Source organism: Lissotriton vulgaris, chromosome 9, assembly GCF_964263255.1.
Source record: "Lissotriton vulgaris chromosome 9, aLisVul1.2, whole genome shotgun sequence".
Lineage (NCBI taxonomy): Eukaryota > Metazoa > Chordata > Amphibia > Caudata > Salamandridae > Lissotriton > Lissotriton vulgaris.
Window position 1 is genome coordinate 1134893139 of NC_141697.1, and position 23075 is coordinate 1134916213.

The 23075-nt window shown below is 42.2% G+C and overlaps 1 protein-coding gene across 2 annotated transcripts in view; it reads left to right on the forward strand.

Moving 5' to 3' along the window:
• PHF2 (PHD finger protein 2) overlaps positions 1 to 21712 on the forward strand; it is a 444998-nt gene extending 423286 nt beyond the window's left edge. For both annotated transcript variants that reach the window (XM_086939167.1, XM_086939168.1), the window contains one exon: positions 19723 to 21712. Coding sequence is in view for 1 of the 2 variants with exons in the window: in XM_086939168.1 (XP_086795294.1) it covers positions 19723 to 19814 (92 nt within the window). In the remaining variant the exon portion in view is untranslated. The remainder of the gene's footprint in view (positions 1 to 19722) is intronic.
• Positions 21713 to 23075: the final 1363 nt, after the last annotated feature.

Genomic DNA, 23075 nt, shown 5'->3' on the forward strand with positions numbered 1-23075 from the left:
GCTGCAGCCCCACATTAGTCCACAATCGTTCAGGAGTCCACGCCATCCCTGAAGGAAGACGGATAGTGTGAAGTACAGATGAGTGAAGGCACAACTAAAGCATCAATACCTCTAGTGTCCTGGCCACCACCTGCATGTGGTGCTGCAGTGCTGCATAGAGCCATGATCAGAAGTGCCTTGGGAAGAAGGACATGGAGTGGGGGCAATGCTGAGCACCAGATGCTGAGGTTCATACTGGTAAAGCAAAGTGGTTCAGGGCAGTAGGGTGACGATGCTCTTTAACCACCCCGCCTATTATTTTCATGCTTCTGCTTCCTTACCACCCCTGTGTGTTTGAGTGCATAATGCTTTTGCACTGTTCTTTTGCCTTTATTGATTCACACCAGGAAATTGCTTGAGTTATCAATGCAATGCCGTGGGTGATCACAACATATGCATATTTTTTATTCTTCCTGACCCACGCTGCACAGCGCCAGGGATACTATACAACATCTCTAAAATCCATCAAAGGCGAGACCTATTGGCTTTCCCATTGCTTGTCTTAGTTTGTATTGACCACTCTGTGACAGTCCACTTTTTTCCTTGTTCTCCTCCCGTTTTTCTCTGCCTAACGCCCTGCCATTCCAAACTCTCTTTTCACTCTTCCCCCAGTGTGCGATCAACTTTTACACTTTTTCAATATTTTGATTTACCATTCTAACATGGCCATCTGCCAATTTAGGGTGGTAAATGTGAATCGCTTTCGAAGTGTCATGACTCCTGGCCATGCATGTATGCGTGTCTTAACACATGCATTAACTTAAGATATGCTAAAAGAATTGACAAGTCCTAAAGCTCAGCCTTTTAGAGGTGTGATCAATTCCCTTCGCCAGTGCCTGTTTCTTTTTTGTATAAATATTCTACTTTTCCCTCATTCTGTCCCTCTTGTTTTTCATATTATTTCGTTTTCCAGATATTTTCCTATTCTTTTTTAATATTGGAGAAATGTATTTGAGAAATAAAACTTAAGACATAAAAACATGTTAAGGTAAAACTATGTGTTGGGGTAATACACAATAGACTGTACTCCTGCAAATGGGAAAACTTTGAACTACCGAACAGCGAAGCCGGTCTTTTCAAATTTTCGCTATCTCCCAACTTTACTCTCTCTGGGATGCTCATTTATCGTCCCCCTGGCCCAGCGAGTTCCTGGGCCTCCACCTTTCCTGAGTACGTAGCACCTCTAATTCAGAATTCCACAAACTTTTCAATTATTGGTGATCTGAACTTGCACTTGAATGATCTTTCCTGTTCCACCAGCATCAATCTTTTACAGGACTTGGCTGCTCTAAACATTATTTTACATAATTCTGGTCCTACTCATAAAGCAGGGAATCTTTTGGGCCCCATTCTTTCTAATTTAGAAACCATTATCTGTGAGGCTCCTTTACCTATTGTATGGTCTGATCATTATATGGTGACTTTCTCTGTTACCATTGGTTGTCTACCGAACACCCTCTCTACTTCTACTGAATCAAGGCCATCCAGAAATTGGAATAAGCTGGACTTTAAGAAACTTAACTCTTGTCTTGAAAATTCCAGACCTTTCACGGAAGTCACTAGTATTGAAGCAGCTGATGTTGTTAATGCCTTGCTTGTACATGCTGCCGATGCATGCGTACCGCAGCGCATGCAAAAGCACAACCCTCACCACCCGCCTGCGCCCTGGTTTACAGCTGCATTAAAAAAAGAAAAAACCATCTGCAAAAACCTCGAGCGCAAATGGCGCATAAAATATGATCTGTGTTCCAAGCAAACTTATAAAGCTGCCTTAACTAAATATCATTCACTGTGCAAAACTGCAAAAGTTGAACATGTCAACTTAACTATTCTTGAGGCACAAAATCGTCCTAAGGCACTTTTTAAGGCAGTACAAAAGCTTTCGGGCACATTGTGTCAGCCCAAGCCACCTTGTCTAGATACTGCACAGTGCAACTCTCTGGCTGAATTTTTTATCGCCAAAATTGACACCATTTATTCTGATTTTGAAAAATCTGCCCCTCCTCCTTCTCTTCTCCATCCATCTGCTCCAGTCACATTTTGTGATCAAGTGACTTTAGAGGATAGGTCCCCTACCCCTGCACAGCAGACCCATCCCACAGCATCTAACCCTACGATCTCCTGTGAATATGAGGTTCCAAGGGATACCAGTCCTCCTTCACAGTTGATCGGCACATGGGATCCTCTTAATACCAATACTCTTTCTGATATCAGTAAAATCAAATCTGGCTCCCCATTGGATCCCCTTCCCCCTCAAATATTAAAAATGCTGTACAATTCTTCCCTTGAACTCATTGTGGATCTTCTTAACTCCTCCCTTAGAGAAGCTACAGTACCCTCTGCATGGAAACATGCAATGATAGTGCCTCTGCTCAAAAAAGGCTAACGATGACCCTAGCATTCCATCTAACTTCCGCCCTATTTCACTTCTCCTGGTTTTTTCAAAAATTTTGGAAAAGCATATCGACTCTCAACTCTCTTTCCATGTTGAATCTAGGGGAATTTTACATCCATCCCAATCCGGTTTTAGGTCCGGTTTCTCGACGGAATCTACTCTGTTGGGGGTCTCTGAAAACATCTGATGCCGAGTGGATAGGGGGGAAACCGTGGCACTCATTTTGCTTGATTTGAGTGCCGCATTTGATACGGTTTCCCACCCCATTCTTATTAATGCCCTTAGATCATCTGGGATCACCAGCTCAGCCCTCAACTGGTTTGCTAGTTTTCTTTCAGACCGTACCTTCCAAGTCTTCTCTTCCTCATCAGCTTCCCAAACCTATAAATCGGCGTACGGTGTTCCGCAAGGTTCCATCTTTAGCCCCTTGCTTTTTAATCTGTATGTCAGACCTTTGGCTACTATTGCGGAGCAAGCTGGGCTCACTATTTACTCGTACGCCGATGATACCCAGATCATCTATTCTCTCTCTGCGGGTTCTCACTCCTCTTCCTCTTACCTCTGCGCAGGACTCAGTAACATCGCAGCTTGGATGTATGATAACAAACTGAAATTGAACGGGGGGAAAACAGAGCTTCTTCTGTTTGGCCATAACACCACCCTATGGGAACCCCAACATTGGCCCACACAAATGGGCACTCTACCCATTCCATCTAAAACAGCACGCAACCTCAGCGTCATTTTTGACGACCAGCTATCTATGAAGAACCACGTGGTTAAAACTTCCTCCACTTGTATTACCATCATTAAGTGGTTGCGTAAGATCATCTGGATGCTCCCCCAGGATACTCAGAAAACCGTGGTCCAGGCTTTAATCACCTCTAGACTGGACTACGGGAACATTCTTCTCCTGGGAGCCTGCAAAGAGGTGACACGTAAATTACAGACAGTCCAGAATATGGCGGTGCGACTGCTCTGTAAACTCCCCAATACATCCTCTACCTCCAATTCCCTACGTACTTTGCACTGGCTCTGCATTGAAAGCCGCACAAAATTTAAGGCTCTCTGCTTCATGCACAGAATAAATGCTGGTCTGGCCCCACCCTATCTTAACTCTTTGGTTCTGCACTATTGTCCCCCCCGCACTCTTCTATCATCTAATCAGCACTTGTTCTTGGTTCCTAGAATCGAAAGATCCAGAATGGGTGGCCGCTCCTTCTCCTGGCTGGCCCCCTCACTTTGGAATTACCTTCCCCTTTTGTTGCGTACTGAACCCTGCTACCTTAAGTTTCGCAGACAGGTAAAAACTTGGTTATTTAACCTGTAATTGCCCTCCTTTTGACTCTCCCTCTCTCATTTGGTTTTAGCGCCGGGAAACCTACGGGTAGCTGCGCGCTTTATAAACTTAAATATAATAATACATATAATAATAATAATGTTGAGGTAATACTACCTGTGAAGTAGTGTTGAGCTGGACCGAAGATTGGCAGACAACAGTGTGGGAGATTCCGTCCTTGATGCAGGTCCTCAAGTGCCCATTATGCTCCTCCCCTCAATCCGCCCCCCGCTCCAAAGCCCCTTTCTTTCCAGACTGAGCTGACACTTTACCCAATTCCCTGACATGTCGACCATACAAATAGTTGTAATCAGGGCTTAAATTGGGCCGGGTCTGAGCACCACCAGTTTTTTTTAAAGGGGCCTCGAAACGGGTCTCTATCGGGCTCTGTTTGCGCTCTGGGACAGGCGGTCCGTTTTTTTCTGGACTGCAGTGACAGCAGGCACATCGATGTGCACTGCTCACTTCTCATTAGTGGAGAAGTTACAGCATGACGTCATGCCAGGTGAGCGTTGTAGAGGAAGGGAAATCTTTTAAAGAGTCATTTTCTCTCTGGAATTCTATTCTCTTTTTTAAACTCAGGAGCAGCAACATTGTCGTGGTTTCACCGGGGCTTTAAGTGGAAGCTTTTTTCATATTAAAAACAACAAGTCAGAGTTGCAGCTTATTTATCTTACTCAACTTACAAACATTGATAAAGCCAAGAGTTCTAACTTGTTGTAGGCATGATGCTATTTGTTGTATCATAAATCTGGATGCAATGACAGAAACAGCAAAAAAAGAAGTCGGGCGTCACACTTTGCTAAACGCAGATTATTAGCTAGTGTTTTAAAGCCACACACTTAATTCCAATGGGCACGCCCCTTTGAGGAGGGACCTCCCGAGTTTTTTCATCCCACTTAAAGCCCTGGTTGTAATTAAGATACGCCCGGGCTTCATAAAGGAGGTAGGGGTGTCCACTGTACCTACAGCTTTAAGCTTTATGTAATCACTAGCAGGAAGCATTCAAGAGGTCTAGAATGGCTACTAGAAGGCTTCCAGCTCTGTTTTTCTGATTTTCTTTTACTGCCATGCGTGAGCTACTTTTTGGGCGCTCACATTTACTATCATTAGTACACTTTGACCCCATCTTTGCTGTAACAGTTCATTTTTCCAAACCCTGACTCATAAACTTATTTACACACCTTGGGTGTTCTAAAAATCAGTTTTGTCAGCTATGATATGCACATCAGCAGCAGTGTATCCTCTATCACTCGTGTCAGGGTATATTGAGCACGGCTGCATAGAAGTGAAAGGCATTTTTCTCTTCGCATCCATTTGTATCTAGCTGTGCTTATAGTACTTATCCCTGTTCCCAACCACACCTGGCTACTGTGTTGCCTCTTTTTATGCCTGTCAGTGTTTTTGTGAATGTATTTCCATATCATTATGCAGCATCAGGTTTTTATTATGCGCTATCTAGGGCTTTAAGTGGGATGAAAAAACTGGGGGTCTCTCAAAGGGGAGTGACCAATGCAATTAAGGGTGTGGCTTAAAACACATAAGCTAAAGATCTGTACTTAACACAGTGTGCCAACCGACTTGTATTTTGCTGTTCATGTCATTGCATCCATATATGTGAAACAACAAGTAGCATCATACCTACAACAAGTCAGGACTATTGGGTTTGTCAATGGTTGTTAGTTGCGCAAGATAAATAAGCAGCAACTATGGTTTTATAGAGTATTGAAAAAGCTTCCACTTAATGCTCTGGTGACACCACAACAATGTTGCTACTCCTGAGTTTCAAAAAGAGGAGGGAAATCCAGAGATAAAAGGACTCTCTTTAAAGGATTTCCCTTACCCGAACAACTCTCACCTGGCATGACTCCTTGCCGTAACTTCCCCACTAGTGAGAATTGAGCTGTGTGAGCACGTGCACATCGATGTGCCTGCTGTCACTGCAGTCCAGAAATAAACCGACCGCCTGCACCAGGGCACAAAACAGAGCCTGATGGAGACCCGTTTTGTGGCCCCCTTTAAAAACTGGTGGTGCTCAGCACCGGTGAGACCCGGCCCACTTAAAGCCCTGGCTCTATCTGTTTTCCACTCTGTCTTCATCTCTACAACCCGTGGGTTCAGCAGTTACATGAGCAATGATAATTTACAAGTGCTGCAGAGGTGCTGCTTCTGAAAAAAGTGCTATGTTAGTCGAAATTCGGAGCTTTGCAAGGGGTTTGATACCCTTAGCCAAGTGAGATTTTGCTGCTCCCTTCCCCAGTCCCCCCATCTCCCTGTGCTGCATAGTAGTGCAGTGTGGTGAGCTGTTTTGTCTTGAGTTATCCACAAACTGGCACTCGAAACACAGCACAGTGTAGTGTTGGCATTTTATTAAACTATGAGCTGGTGCTTAAATTGCATCATTCATGATAATCTGTTAAACACATTGGAAGGTTTCTGCTTAGTAGGATGACAGCATGTTCTCAGCTAACCAGTCAATTCCACCTTTCACTAACGAGTGAGCATGTTTGTAAAGCACTGTGCCTCAAGCGAGCACACACTGCACCATGCTTAAGAGGAAGGCACAGTGAAGGTGCCCAGTTCATTTAATACCTTCGTGCTTTGCATTTAGTGAATGCTCTTTGTGTTTTGCATGGGTATCAAAGACCCCCTGAAAAATGATTCTAGTAATTCCTAGGTCAGGGAAAAAAACAGCATGTGAAAAATAACAACCTGGGCAATTAAATCTTGTCATATATAATAACAGAGAGGAAAGAAACTAATCATAATACGAATTCTACTGTTTATTAACATATTCAATTAAAAAATGCATGTTTACATAAAAAAATTGATTCTCAAGTACAATCTATCAAATCACATCCGTAATGATCAATTCAGCACTACAAAATTATGTAAAAACCAATGAGCTTATATATATATATATATATATATATATATATATATATATATATATATATATATATATATATATATATATATATATATATGCCACTTTTAAACTTTAAGCTAATTTGTTTTTACATAATTTTGTAGTGCTGAATTGATCATTACGGATGTGATTTGATAGAATGTACTTGAGAATCAATTTTTTTATGTAAACATGTATTTTTTAATTGAATATGTTAATAAACAGTAGAATTCGTATTATGATTAGTTTCTTTCCTCTCTGTTATTATATATGACAAGTTAGATTTAATTGCCTAGGTTGTTTTTTTTCACATGCTGTAAATGCTCTTTGTGCCAGAAGTACTGTTGCATTTCTTCACTAAATACAGTAGACATGTTACATAGAACTTTCAGGCACCGAGCCGAATAAAAGAGCCTTCTGTCATGTTTGTATGCTTTCCTGAATAACTGAGAGTCATGGACATGTAGTGGTTAAACATCGGCATGCTGTGGGTTCAGGTGCCAAGTCAGCTGGAAGTTAGAAACAGGGTAAAATAAAGGCAAAAACAAACACTGAAGAAGTTGATGGTGTTTCCTTTACCCCAAGAAACCACAGCACACATGTCTGGAACAAGAATGAAAAACAGTGTAAGGCTCGTCAACAAACACCACCTGGCACTGTACAAACCAAGCATCCTTTCTAACGGTAACATCTGATAAAGGAATTCACAGGTTCAGTGTCAAAATATTATCCAAATGGCATTTCATATGCGCAGCAGGGAGGTTTCTGCTTTGCTCAGTAGATCTTCAATGGGTGGAGAAGATTCCATTTAAGAACAGCTAAAAATCACTTGCGCCACTTCACTTCTGTTAGAAATTGTGTTCAATCCATGTTCTCGTCCCCTTACCTTACAGACACAACAAGGTGTAAATAAGATAAACAGTACTTATACCATCCATTCAAAAAACAGTGACAGCACTAAATGGCATTCATTGTACGTACACAATTAAAATGTGGAGAATAAACTTGTCAATGCTTAATTGTCAAAAAAACCAAAATACCTTGCAGTCTAAAGCAGTGTCTCTCAAATTAGAAAAATATAGCCGGGAAAGCATTTGTTGGTGCGCAGCATTGATTGAACATACTCATGGAGTCACGAGATTTATAATGTATTGCTCAGGAAGAGGCAATAACTGAACCAGCATCATGTGTTATCTTCCTAGTACTGTCCTGTGGCATACGAGCTGCCTTTTGATTTTTGGACACTGACAATTTTCTTACCTAACCGCCCAGTGGCGTAGATAGCCATTGTGCAGCCCGTGGCAGTCGCTGCTTTTGCCGCCCGAGGCACCCGATGAAAGAGCTGGGAGTTGGAGGCCAACGGCCCCAAAACTCGTGCTGCCAGGGGCAGACTGCCCCACCCCCCCTGCTACGCCTCTGTACCCACCCACCTTCTATTTTAATTTATAGGTTTAGAAATGAAGCTCTCTGCACACATAGATGTGCTTCATCTGGCATTGCAGTATCAACGATGATGCCTTTGGTATGAAAATAGAGCAATAGCTAGAGAGCATGAAAACAACAAACAGAAGAGCGCTCGTGTATGGTGCGAAGGGACATAGTAGTAATCAACATTTCTGAAACTGTGTATGGAACACAGAATGCTCAACTACAAAGCTTCCTCCAACACACTGGGGCTTATATGTTCTTGAGTTATGTGGAACTGTAAAGCCCCATCACAATAAAAACCAATAAAAAACTTGAGTAGAAGCACTCTCAAAAGTAAACAGATTGGACTGTAAGGCACAACTCATGGAGAGTACTAAATTTGAATATACTTGATGAGGTAGCATTGAAACATGTTAAAGAACAATTTATGAAATACATCACTTCCACCTTTGAAGTTCAGTTGGATTCACACTTCTAAAACCTGGTCATTTGATGAACATTTTCTTTCATTGTAATTCTTTTGAATAAACAAGATATGGTCAGATATTCCATAAATCTAATAAATGTTACTTTGTTGACCAAAAGTATCATATAGTAGTGTAGAGCTCAAGGAAACGTACCTGTTACTTCTGTTGCACGTGGTTGTAGAAGGTCTTCTATGCTGAAATTTGGATCATTAAGCGACCGAGTAAGAGTGTTGCTTAAGGAAACATCAAACAAATGCTTTTTCCCAGAGGAACTTTTTCAAGGCTAGTAAGTAATTGGAAGAGGCTGGGAGTAAATGTATCTAGCAGCTAGCAGTGACCTATCTGTCCATTCGACCTGAATAGGATATTCTGAAGACCACTGAAAATTCCTTCTTCAGTGGTCAGCTGTAGTTTATCATCAGTGATGCAGGTCAACGTTTTATGGGTTTATTTACCCATTAAGAGCCTTCCAGAGAGCTTCCAACATGAGCAAACATCCTTTGTTTTGCAGCAAATATTCTGAAAGGTGCAATAATGCGAACTCCATTTAGTGCTTACATTGCTTGACATTAGGTCAAGAACCAGGTGACTGTGAAGCTTGTCTTTTCAACAGGTCTACGATTCTCACACAGCGTGACAGACATCATTTGTAGGAAAGACATATGTACCAATGGATCTGCACCCCACCTCTCTTCCATATAAGAAAGTACTAAAGTTAGGATGCTTATTCAGTCACCTCATTTTTCCAAATATCATTTTACATCTACAGAAGTTGAGTTAATTTCTGTGACTCCCTGTAACATGTCTTTGGACTCTGGAATTGTGACCCTGAAAAGATTGTGATCCACATAGTCACAGTTTAATGCTCTGTACCTGTGGGTATGGTCTCCTCCTTGGCAGCACCAATACAGCATCAACGAGTCAGTATTCTAAATGCAATACGTCAGCTGTAATACATTTATAGACAAATTTGCATTTTGTTATGTCGAGCAGTTTTTTTTTTGCAATGCTGCAGCAGACTGCCCTGGTGCCCACAAAGCTTCACCGGATAGAGCTACACCCACAAAGAGAGCCACCTCCCATTGGTTGATCTGAAGGGGGCACGGATGGCAGGTTTTTTCTGCAACGCTCTTCATGAGATTCTGTACGGAACCCGGAACCATACGTAGCAGAGACCGCTTCCAATGTCTAAGAATTCTGCTGCTTTGCTGGCCATGTTTTCTATTACGATGGACAAAAGGAAACAGGGCTTCCTTGTACCTGCTGTGGGATGAAAACAGGCACCATGTTCATATTCGGGTTGACTGAAAAGCTTCAGCTAGATCCTGAGGTGTCAGTCTCGAAGCCCTGAAAACTGTGAATATGTGCATAGAGGTGCCAGGTAGATAGTGGTGGGCGTAACATGCGCAGTTTCACTCTGTGGAACTCTGCATAGTTACAAAAAACAGCAATGGGTGGAAATGTGCAGCTCGCACTGTAATTCGGCTTCGTAGCGCAAGCAGCGTTGGAAATCGGTGCGAACGGCACCATGCATTGTGAAAGAACCCGCAGCCATTCGAGTTGATTTGGCTGCCACTCGAGTAGAAAAACGAATCAAGCGGCAGCAGATCTACTTGAACAGCAGCCCTCTGACAGTGACTTCTCGTGAATGCTGATAACCTCCTGCTTTGGAATATCGAGCTAGGGGACGCCAAATCACACTCACCAGCTCACATATTCTGGAGCCTTGCAGGAGAAAAGTTCAGCCACGTGGCGATTGGTGGAATTTAGCCAGAACTTTGCATTAAAGAGTGACGTGGAAAGACCAGAATTCCTCCAATTCTGCAGGTGGAACAGAACATTCCCCCCCCACCCCTACAAACAGAGAAGGATCAGCATCTGTTGACATGCTGCCTGGAGAAAGGAGACATAATACTTGTGTCCTGATTGAGGAACGTTTTTTACTTTGCAAAATGCAATTGAGGTTGAGGAGGAATACCTTCAGTGAAGCAGCCCTAAAACAGCAGTGCCTGCCACCCCCAACGTCATTGACATGATTTAGTTAAATGTAGACCTGCCTCTGCCAGCTGTTCGAAGGACCCACCAGTTATGTGCGCTTACTGCCCTTTCAAAGCTCGCTGCTGTCTCCAGACACAGCTGGAATGAAGATATCTTTCTTTATTTCACACTTGTGCTTGAAAGGCACACTAGTGTCAGACCAGTGCAGCATGATGCTAGGCTGGCAGACCCAGGGCAACACATCTGAGCTCTAAAACTGAACCTGTTCACTGAAAGCTGCTGAGCACTATATTGTAATCTCTCTTACTTTAAACATTTCAAAAGTTATACAACTTACTAACAAAATATGGACTTCACTCTTCCTTTGAGCAACCAAATGAGGTGCTTGATGAGCCCATAAAAACATGTTCGGCTCCCCTTTTAATGGTCAATTTAACAAAGACAAAGCTATTGACATTTGTCTGTATTACACAGACCTATATTTTGTTATATGTGTTTCTACAATGTGAACGACTATAGATCATTTGTAAATATGTCCACTATGGATATCTTTTGAAGATAGGCAAACTTTATTTTTGAGGAGTACATTTCGTTTCACTAAATATGTTTTCAGTCCTTGTGATCTGAGTCACCAGCTTGAAATCCATGGAAAGCTTGCCTTTGCCCTGTCTCATCGCAGTGTAGGGAACAGTCACTGGCCATTACATCACTTGTGGCACATTGTGGCACAAGGAGGCCGCGAGGGACAGGGAGTCTAGAGGGAGTCAGCCCAAACGTTGTGGTGATATAATATGTCTATGCTGATGCTTGACCTTAGGGATGAGTGGAAAAAACTGGCTAGGGATTTTGTTTTCATTAAATATATATACTATATATACTTTTTGGGGCTTTCAGTAAGCCCTCTTCAGCCGTTGATCTGATGTAGCGTCATTCACATTTTTCATACAGTATGAGGCACACAGTCAGCCGACTTTAGCCATTGGCTTACTTGATTGTGAGTGATGGCCTTCAGCTCTGCCAGAGTATGAACATCCTTCTTCAGTGGCCAGTGCCATGCTTGACACTGCATTCCTTCTTACAAAAAAAAGTATACAAAAAATTGATGGATGGAATGCTTGAATTACTCATGCTGCATCCCAATCCATTGTTATTTTGCACAAAATGTCACCTCAGTTTGGACCCAGCTATATGCTAATCAGTCTTGACCCTGGTCCAATCAGAACAGTCCAGCCCTAACTTCCAAGCCAGTTCCTCTCTTGAACTGGAACACGAGCAACCCAGGATCAGTTTTGCCCTAGTTATGGGCTCATCAGCCTGGTACAGTTTGGTTCCAGTGAAACAGCATGTCTGGGCCCCACGTCTGGGCATACCCGTCCCACTTAGGGTGACAAACTAAAGTCTTTAACAAAGTGATGGATGGAATGCTTGAATTAATCTCAGCCCCCAGTAATTGCTCGGGCTGCATCCCAGTTGATCGTTATTTTGCACACCATGTCACCTCAGTTTAGACCCAGCTATATGCAAATCAGTCTTGACCTTGCTCCAATCAGAAAAGTCAAGCCTGAACTGCAAAGCCAGGTCATCTCTGAATTGCAACACAAGCATCCCCGGACCAGTTTGCCCTAGTTATGGGCTCATCAGCAGGGTAAAAAGCATTCACAATCACAATAAGTTTTGGAAAAGGATAAAGGTCAGCAGTCAAACCCAGATCTATTGGCTTTGCCAATGCTTGTTTCAGTTTATCTTCATGTGTTTGTAAGGCAAAATGTGAACACATGGAAAAAAATCCTGCCTCGTTAACAGGACATTACCTACCATCGGTCCTGAGTTTGAAGTTTGCTATATTATTCAAGGGAACATGCTGTCTGCCCTCCAACAGCAACAAAGAAGGTGATTTCCAAAATAAACTGTTTACGAAGTGTAATGACCAAATAGTGAATCTGCCAATGGTGTCTAAGGCATAAAAATGTGGTGGATTTACATCACCACCATTGATGTCTAATGACAGACTCTCGTATTTCGGTCTTAAATCTAAAAAAAAATCGCATCTTTGCCTCCAAAGTCATACATCCTTGCAGGAAGTGCAGGTGTACACGATATTTGCGTTCACTGAGAGTACTTCTGGAAACCTGCAACTATTGCAGGTTTCAACGAGAACTGGAAAGATTTTGGTAATTCCAAATCACCAGCATGCAAAAGTAGTTGGGTGTGTGTAATTGCAGTTTTGTACATTGCACAATTGAGCATGCAGAAGCAAAGCCATAGTATAAGTGTAGTTCAACTTTTTTTCACAAGGGGAAATATGTTTCCTGTGAAGATCTTCCTGTCGCTTTTCCAGTCTATTTCAATCCTAGAAATTGAATTACCCCTTCCCATGACAGGAGTAAACTGCTAGGAGGGTGGAAGAAGCTGCCGAACCGTGAAAGGAAAAATCCGCCCTCAGCTGTACTTCTAATATGTTCAAAATCCAATAAAGAAATGAAAAAAATAAATCCACCCGCAACGCTCACTCTCTGCCTCAGGGAAAAGATGTTCTCATAACTAATATTTCATTAAAATTGCCTAATATTATGCATAATTACATTGAATTACATGTACAAATGTGCTGTTTGTGAATTGCAAAGACTGAATTTGCACGCGCAATTCAAGGCATTTCCACACGAAAGCTTAGGGCCTAGTTTGGAGTTTGTTGGGCGAGTACTACGTCAAAAATGTGACAGATATTACGCCCGGTGTATTACAAGTGATAATGCGCTCCTGATAGGGCGAGCTGGATATATGACACGTTTGTTAACCATCAAACTCGAATTTGGCCCTAAATTCCTTCAAGCCTTGTGAATTTTTATAGGATTGCTCCACTGCTCACCACTAGGTGGCAATAAAATGCAAAGTATCAGATTCTATAAACTTTTGCAACATTTGAAGCAGTTTCGTTGGTAGGTGCATGTTCAATCATTACATTCTGTTATACATAGATTTCCACATGCAGTGTGCACGTTTTGAAATACTTAATTTTTTCTTTTTGCCCTCTGCCATTTTCATTACATTGTACCAGCATTTGCGTGGTTTCTGCAGCGAGAATGTTGATTTACTAAATTGAAGGCGTTTTTTTCGGCAATTTGAACATTCCCAAGACCGGTTCATTTAACACGTCCCGGCCTGAAAACTTCACCATGACAATATGGGAGATTAGACTTTCTGGTGGGAAGGACCGGTCCTATGTGTTCTGCTTCCCTGGGTGAAAACTCCCTGTCTACCAGCTCCCTTCCCGTTGCCCCAGGGACACACAAACGTAAATCATCAAGATACTCTCTACACATATCGCTCTCTTAACTAGGGCCATTCGCAATAACACATTTGCCATGGTGACGGAGACATCTTAGTTCTTTACAAGTAGCCTTTGCCATGACCATGGGCATAACTGTCATTCAATGATGAAACACAACAGCACAGCTTGATTTATTGTTGTGGTTTATATTTAAAACTCAGGGATACAGTAAAAAAACACGTGTGGCATGTTTTATGAGATTTGTGCTCATTATAATGTATTTAATTAGCGCTCTAAATGCGCATCCTTACAAACTGAGTACTATAAAAATAAAACACTTTTGATGAAGAGTATCACGCTTCACATGTCCTTTTCACTTCTTTTAAATCATATGTAGCTTTCCTACGAAAATGCATAAAAGAGCTTAGAAATTTGCTATAAGTGAAACTTTACAAAACAGACGGGAAGTTATCTTTGTTGTCACATTGAAATACGTGTCCTTTTCAGTGACACTGACTAAATACAATGTGCTGTTCGCAATCTGTTTAACCCCTTCGGTGCTAGTCATGGTAGGCATGTGCTCATGACGGCGTGGAGCTGCCGCTCCTCCCACTCGGCACTAATTCCCCGCCTGTGCGGGAGAATTAATGAGTGGGCGGGGTTGTGACAGCACCACGCCATCATGAGCACATGTCGCCCTTGAGGCATTACAACTTGGAGCCGACATGAGCGCTGAAGCGCCACACCCACCCCCTAGCCCCCCGCGCCGCAGCGGAATTCACAGCGCTGGGAAGGGGTTAACTTGGTACTGGTGTGATCCAGGCCCGGACTGGCCGTTGCGGGCACCGGTCAATCCCCCGATGCGCCGCAAGGGTGGGGGCCGGTTTTGGGCCCCTGGGGGCCGTTTTTGTTACAGGGCCGTTTTTGCTACAGGGCCGTTTTTGCAGCGTTCTGCAAAAACGTCCCTATAACTAAATCGGCCGAAAACCGGCCCTGGCAACGAGCGCGGTCGAACCCCATCTCCCCCGGGGCGGTGGGGGGGCCGGCAGAGCACTTTGCCAGGGCCGATTTTGGTTCTCAGTCCAGCCCTGGTGTGATCAGTCACTTTCTGCCCCAGGCGGCTCGAGTTTTAGGACCAGCGGCCTCCCCCTGCTCTAACCTAAGGGCAAGGCAGCAGCCGCAGGAATCGCCAGCATCCCCCAACCCCATCCTTACATTCGCCCGTGGGCGTCAAACGCAGGGGACACCACGGGCGGCATAAGGCCTTGCTACCCCAGAGGGTTTGATGTGTTATGATCATGGAATGGTAACCAGGGTGTGATGAAATGGCTTCCTTTGAAACCAGTTTTGCCACACGTTACCTCAGTGTGGCCCCTGAATATCGAATCAACAATATCGATGGGCCATAATATCAAGGGCGGAATACTGAAAATAAAATATTGACAGATAAGTCCAATTTCTTTTATATCTAACTCCACGTATATACACCTACGTGGTTCATATATCTTCAAGGTGTGGAGTTTTACATCTTGGCTTCCCTACATGCACTTTCATCCCTCGATATTCTGTCCTCGATCTTAAAATGCCATGATATTGTTGGTGTTGATATTCAGGAGTATTTATAGTTATAGTTTATATCCTCGAGATTCAGGAACACCAATGCATGGGATAACTAATTTAATGAGTTTGGTCTATGTTCTCTTTGAGTGTTGACACTTAAAACATAATTTCCAAGACACTTAAAACATAATTTCCTGAAATAATATTTTCATATTTCATAACAAATATATGAAAAAACTATTTGTTGGACAATCTATCTCAACCAGCCCATCGGAATCCTTTTGGCCAGCATTTTTTGTGACCCACTTTGGGGGCCTCTCCTGTTCGAAAAATTGTTTGATGGCCAGGCTGAGTCAGGGAATGCTAAGTGAGTGATATATAGTCCATTTTAAATGCCCAGGTGATTATTTTGTATACAATAGACAATGTGTTAACTATCCATCTTTTCAACTTATAGCGCTGGTAGCGGCGGCCGGTGCAGGTAAGTGCAGTGGGGCGGGAGGGGGAAGTCAACAGACAACGGAACAGGGAAAATAAAATAAATCCAAGTCTGTTGTCTGTTGACTTCTGTCCTGCCCCGCCCCACGGCGCTTACTTGCACTGTCCGTGACAGTAATGGGTGTTTGACGTTAGTGGCTCTAGGGCCAGATACAAAATGGCAGGCAATGTGTTTAGGCATAGGGGTCTCTTCAGGAGCCAAGCATTTGAACAGGTAGAGTGACTGTTTTGCTGCAAGAGAGTGTCTTAAAGCAGACCCTGTTGTCATTTCTTCCCTTTAACCAAAGTTGAACACAAATTTGTATATAGGGTGTATTTTAAGCCCTTGCTTGGCTGAAGTAGCCACTCCTTTCCATGCATATTTTATTTACTTTTCCAAAAGGCAGCAAATTACTTTAGAGTTTGAGACTGTCATTATGTATCCATCTTGGTCTACTGTAGGTTGAGTGCCCATAGTCTTCGTTCTCTTCTTGCTAGTGTCAAGTTGTTCAAGGGAAGGTAACTCCTTAATTGGATAGTGAGTAGGAAGCATTGGAACCAATCCAGTGTTTTCCTTGTAGAATATTAAGAAAAACAATGTCCACAGGCCATCAATTCTGGTCCAAACTTTAATTGCTGAAACTAGGGCCACGGGGTCCTGGGATCAGATGCCTGTAATTTACGGCTCCATTTCCTTTGGAAATCTCACAGTGGGACTTATGCGTTTCTGTTTCTAACAGAGTAGCCCAAGAACTCATTATTTGTTTCCATAAATACTGCAAATGTTTTACAGGTAGATGCAATTGCTGAACTCTTCCATCAGCAGCAGAACGGCATGCGCATATATGTTCCCTTCATTGGAATTCACTTGCTCCGTTATCCCCTCAGCCTCAAAAGCAAAATAAACCCATATGCATCCTTTCCCTGAAGTATCCAAGCAATCACATCCACATCCAAAATGCCAGAAACATGCATGTAGGCTGTTCAGAGGTATTCCACTTTCCCGCTATCACATTAGCTTAAACCATGACATTCCCAAATATATCATACCCTGTACAATTGTAATTGTTAAGAAATAACAGGTTTTGACTTAAGCTCTGTGACCCTGCATCTCAGCCACTGAAGCTACATACATGTTGCACCCGCTGATGGCACTTTGATTAGATTTGATTTAGGGTCCACTTAGATTTGTTTTAGGGTCCACCTAAAGAAGAAGGAAACAGTTACTTGGTATCATCCATCCAGATCAGGCCGTCAAGGTACCCAGTGGCCCTTCCAAGATTGTGGGATCACTATCCATTCATAGACAGACTGTGATCCTGGACGCTGGTGCACTTCCAATTCAAAGAAATGTCCCTCCTCTTTCAGGCGGTGGTGCGAGCCACAGTTGCTCCAGGCAGCCTGCTAGGGGTGCACAACAGTTACGAGACCCCTCGGGTCTAGTCACAATGTTACGAATAACAGAGTACCTTGTGGCGTGTGTCCGGGGAGAGGGAGCCGGCAACCTTTGGCTGAGGCCACAATGTCAGGCACTGTCGTACTCCGGATCTGGAGGTCGGAGACAGGCCAGGCTACCAGTTGGGACCCGTGGGCTCAGCAAATGTCCCTCAACACCCCTGAGACATCATACGCTACGGAGTGCGAGCTAGCACAGGTTTACGATTGCATGCTCGGGTCCCTCAAACTCTGCAAACTTCCCCAAGCACCCCTCAAATACTTCATGTTACGACAGCCCAGGTGGGCGACTGATCTTTATGAGCACACTCCTCTGCACAGTGTGATTACTGCTTACATCAGGACAGTCCTTGTTCCAACTGACAATAACTTACCCCAGTTTCCTCTGCACCCTTCTTGGTTCTTACAATCTTGTCTCTAGAATATTGTGGACAGGAGGCCTGCCAGCCGGCCTTTGGAGGGTGCTCAAGGACCCAGGGCACGACTGCTGGCAATTAGCTGCAGGCCAGCAACATCCGGGCAAAATACACCATGTGACAGTCCCCTTCCTGGAGCTCAACATGCCCCAGCCCACCACAAGTCTTTGGATAATCCAGTTGCAGTCCCTCCTGCCCCAGTGGTTCCTCTTGTTGATGTTCCATCATTGAACAAGCGTAATATGGTTCCAACCCCAAAAGTGTCTCTCCACTCCTGAGGATAGAGCGCCATTAGTGATACCCACAATGATCTTTGAAGATGAGATCAACTCAAGAGGCCACCTTTGAAATGCACAGACTAACTTTAGTCCTGACTGTCATCCTACCCTGGGAGGCTTGATTAATATCTTTAGTGGGGCTAGGACCCGGCCCCTTAGAATGTAGGTGCCAATTCCATCCCCTCTTATTCGTCCCAGGAAGGCCCCTCAGAGTCAGAGGTTTCCCTTAACTGCCTATAGTTTATGGCCGTCTATAAGGAACACACATATGTAGCTGTCCACCCAGCACCCAGATGTGGATTGGAGCAGGCTTACAGACACACAGAAAGCCATGAGCACTGAAATGCCCACTTTCCCAAAGCAGCTTTTCCACATTAGTAATGTCAAATCCACTCTCCCTACTGGAGAGGATTTACCATTACTAATCCATCAATCCTAAACACCATACTGCTGCTCTTCGGTACATAGGAAATGCAGCTCAATAGCCCTTCCATGGATCCCCCATGTTATTCAATGCGAGAAGCAAGCCTTACAGTATTGAACACAGCATCTGGTGGTATTTACTACTAGGGCATGCACCGCCTACATGCACATTCCCTACCTCTTCCCTACACTGCACCCTGCAGGGATGTAGCAAAAGTCATGCAGAACTTGGCAAGTAGCTTTTAAATGCAAGTAGCCTCCACACATAGGCCCCACTATGGCAAACCTGTGGTACTTTTGAAGTACTACCTCCGTGGAGGCACAACCAGTGCTGCAGGCACACAGAGTAGCATTTGAGTTACATTCCTTAGGTATAGGTCTTACCACTGGACAATGGACTTACAGCTAACTCATAATAACCAATCATGTATAAACCAATCACTAGTATGTATATTGACAAGCAGAGCTTGGGCACTCAATGGCAATGTCAAAGCACTCAAAAGTACTAAGCCAGCAAAACAAGGTTCAAACAGGAGGTAGGAAGCCACAAAGTCAGGGAAGACCGCGCCAAAAGATGCCAGCTGTAGCAGCCATAATTTCTTTTTTCATAACATTTTGAATTCCATTACTTTCAGGGGTACACCTATTCAAATTATCCTCTCTGATACTCTAAAAAACTGCAGTTGGCATTGATGGCTGTTGTTGTATTTCACTGTGTGTTCTTAGTTTGCTCTTTCAACGTCTCCTTTTATTTTTCTATCGTTACATATCATTTATTAGTCATGCTGGTCAAATGCACACTTACACACACTCTTTCTTTGCACTTGTCAGTGGTTACATTTTACTCCTCTTGACAATTCTAATTCAAGCCCATGTTCTAAATGTATTCATAATATAGTATCAATCTGTGGCCAGCCTTTTGATTTTTACTCCTTTTTATTATGTTGCGGATTTTCAATTTAGATGTTCCCTGAACGCGAACGTGTAAAAAACATAAAAAGATAACTACCCATAGAGGTTTCATTCTGTTTTACTCAGGCTGACCTTTAAAATGCAAACCTTTAGGTCTTTCAGAATTTTTGATTTCAAAATACAGTGGATTACCTTTGCTTCACAAAAGTAATGGTTGGAAAGACACATTGATTGATGACACCATCCTTGTTTTTTCCTGCAAATTTAAAATGTTTCTGTTTTGTTTAGGATTCTCAATTTGTTGTGGGATTCCAATGTGTATGCTTCTCCTCATTAATTTTTTTATTTCTATTAAATCCTAGGAAAACAACGTACAAAAAAAGGAATGGCAACAGCTAAACAGAGGCTTGGGAAAATTTTAAAGATACATCGAAATGGGAAACTGCTTCTTTAATGTATATACATCCAAGACTTTTTCAAGCTCAGTAACTGCTGAGCTGACACTAATCTTTCAACTCTCTAAGGACTGCAGTAGTATTCTGCATCGTGTTTGGGAAAAATAAGTTACAGTAACTTTATGCCACCACTTTAGTAATTCTTTTTACCTTTCAGCAGTTATAGTGTACAGATTACTGCTATAAATATTTTGTAATAGATATGTCCTTTCTCAAATTGCTGAGAGTGACTAGTTCTCGAAAAAAGTTAAGAAGAGAAGATATTACGGATCATTCCAGTTTTAGGAAAGTATCCCTTGAACCTGTTCGTAAGTGAGAAACAAACTAGTTTAAGCAAAAAGCAATGCACACTCAGTTTTCAGAACATTTTTAAAAAGATGCCAAGCATGAATTTTGGAAGGCGCTGTATGTGATCAAGAAGCATGGCATATACATACTTAATATCAAGGTAGGAAGACAAAAAGGATTTTTTTCGAGCCCTCCTTTCTTCCTGTTTCAGTGATACTTATTGTGCTGTTTTGTGTCAATACCCAGCGAAAATACTCTAATACAAAGTTCATAATAACTGCTTCCAACTTGCCAATTAATCCTGAAAATGTTAACTATTACCTAAAGCTGTTGTATATTTCAGGACACTGTTTATCAAAAATAGGGAGCAGTATCTCTGATCACACCAACTTCAAACAACTCCGCAAACTGTTTCAAACAGCCATTTGCAGTAATTGAATTGCAGCACCTGAGGTCATAATCTCATTTTGCTTCAGATACAGGTTTTGGTGCTCATATCAAACACTTTTATCAGACAGAACTTTTGGAAGCTCTGGAAATATGGGCTGCACAAACACCCAGGTGTCTGATAAAGGTTAAGTAATGCTTATTGACAGTTTAACTGGATACTTTTTCTCTACTCTTTCTGTGTTTGGTGTAGAGTACATAATTTCATTTTAAATGGCTTGCCTGCACATAAGCACTTAAGAGGGTACATTTGTTTCTCAGGCAATCACGTCTTTTTTTTTTAGATGTGTTTAATAAGGCATATTTTCATAGAATGTAGCTTGTAAATAGCTTTTTAATAACCTCTTTTTTTATAAAAGCAAAGTATCTTTAGAAGTTTCTTTCTATAGACTACTTCATTGACATTTATACAAGTTTTGCCGAGTATAATAAACTGTTGTATCTTAGTTAATTGATGATATTATTTTTTCTTTATGGAATAGGTGTTGCCTGAAAAACAAGTAAACTTTGTGCAGCCTTATAAAATGTCTTATAAAGAGTCAAATACAGAAATCTATTTAAGACACAATTTGAAGATCCGTCTTCAATTTTAATACCAGCTCTTTGTTTTAATTCTTCTATGATGAGGGGTATACAGTTATTTTAATAGCACCTTGTGAAGTGTTTCTGTGTTTTGTGATGATGTAATTTATTAATGTTTGTAGCTTTTTATATTTGTACATTTCTTATGAGCTTTGTTTATATACACATTACCTGGATGTTATGTCGATGAAAAAAACAGCTACAGGAAACAACTGAGGCCTTATTAAGTAACCTTTGTACCATTATTGTTGGAAGTAAGTTATGAATGCTAGGAGTCTAAGAAAGTTAGCTTAATAGGGCCCCAGACTTATGCAGAGCAGGCTTTTTTAAGCTTCTGGAGACACAGTATACCGTTCTTGTTGAACATTTATGTAGTATAACCCAGACATCGTGCTGTTTTTTATTTGATTATTATTATTATTTTCGCAACATGTACATTTCTAACAAAGTTTATTGTGGCTATCTATTCCAGTGTTTTATTTACCAAATCCAATCAAATGCTCTTGTATCAAGTTCATTGAATCTAAGTAAACTTAGATCAAAGTTTAAAAAAGTAAAATATTTCAGGTTTTGTAGAGAATGGTGTTTGCTCTTCTTTCTATTGATTCAATTGTTATTTTTTTGTGTTTGTCCTCCCAAATTGTTCTATAACTCAGAATATTCCATAGATTTCTAGTTGAGTTGAAACAAACAAGAAAAATCACCTCCTAAGAGTAGTTTGATATTAGTTCACATGCTGTTTGTTAATTTTTGATATGATTATATTAGTTAGATATCAGTTCACACACTGTATGTTAATTTTTGCAATGCTCTGTACCTGGACTACATTGTCTCCGTGTGGTTCCTAATAGCAATCAATAACAGTGAAAAACTGACTGGCAAGAATGTGTTGGGACAGGATCAGAATTATTTTAGCTGTACTTTCACACTGACAAGAGAGGGAAGAACAAAGACAGGCAAATCGGAAGGCCACCTGAAAAAGTGCATTTGATCACCTTATGACTAAGCCATCTGAACACAAAAGGCGTACCTTCTCCAGGGGTGCATGGGTGGTAGAAGTTAATAAGTACAACTGAAATGAAGATACAATATAAACTAATTAAAAGCCCAAGCAAAGAGGTTTATACAAATAGGGTTGCACCATTAAAATCTTCTTTTGAAAAGATGCAGAGCTTGTGTCCTCACGGAAAAATCATCTCAATCAACCCCTCCAGCACAGTGGTGGTCTGTTCACTGCCAGAATACAGCCACTTATTCCAGGGAAAATACACGCATACAATAATTACTTAAAGCTTCCAGTGGAGCCACCATTTTAGTCTGGGTCCCCACGTATCTTCCTATATCTTTAAAATATGCATTACAACAGACAGTCCATCTTTGAACTGATGGATTTTCTACGATATTATCAACCTTCTACAGTATTGACTATAAGGTGTCAATGTACACCATAGTGCCAGGGTAGAACTTGAGGAGTTAGAGTAATACATGTTAGAGGCATGTGGGCTGCTGAATTCATATCTTAGCATACAACGTCGCCTAGTGTTGGTTCCGGATGTTTGCACCTTGTTGTCTTGGAAGAGTCTTCGAAGTATCACAAGATAGGTGACTCCTCCCCTGGACTACAGTGCGCATGGGCATCTTCTACATCTTCAGATTGGTTTTCTCCGCCATTGGGTTCGGATGCACTTCGACAACTCCAACTTCGGTACCGAAGTTTTCCAATTTTCTAAGGCCAAAAACCTTATACTTTCGACGGTATTATTTCCGCTCGGTATCAGTCGACTCAACAACTCTTTCCATCTATCTCTGGTAGTCGACGCGGGCCGTTGGGCCTTTTCGACGCCACGTGGGCCTCCTGCCGATGGAAAGGACCCCGTTCAAAAGATGCCCTCAATGTTAATCCAAGTTTCCCCATTGCGACAAGCATGCAGTATGCAACAGGT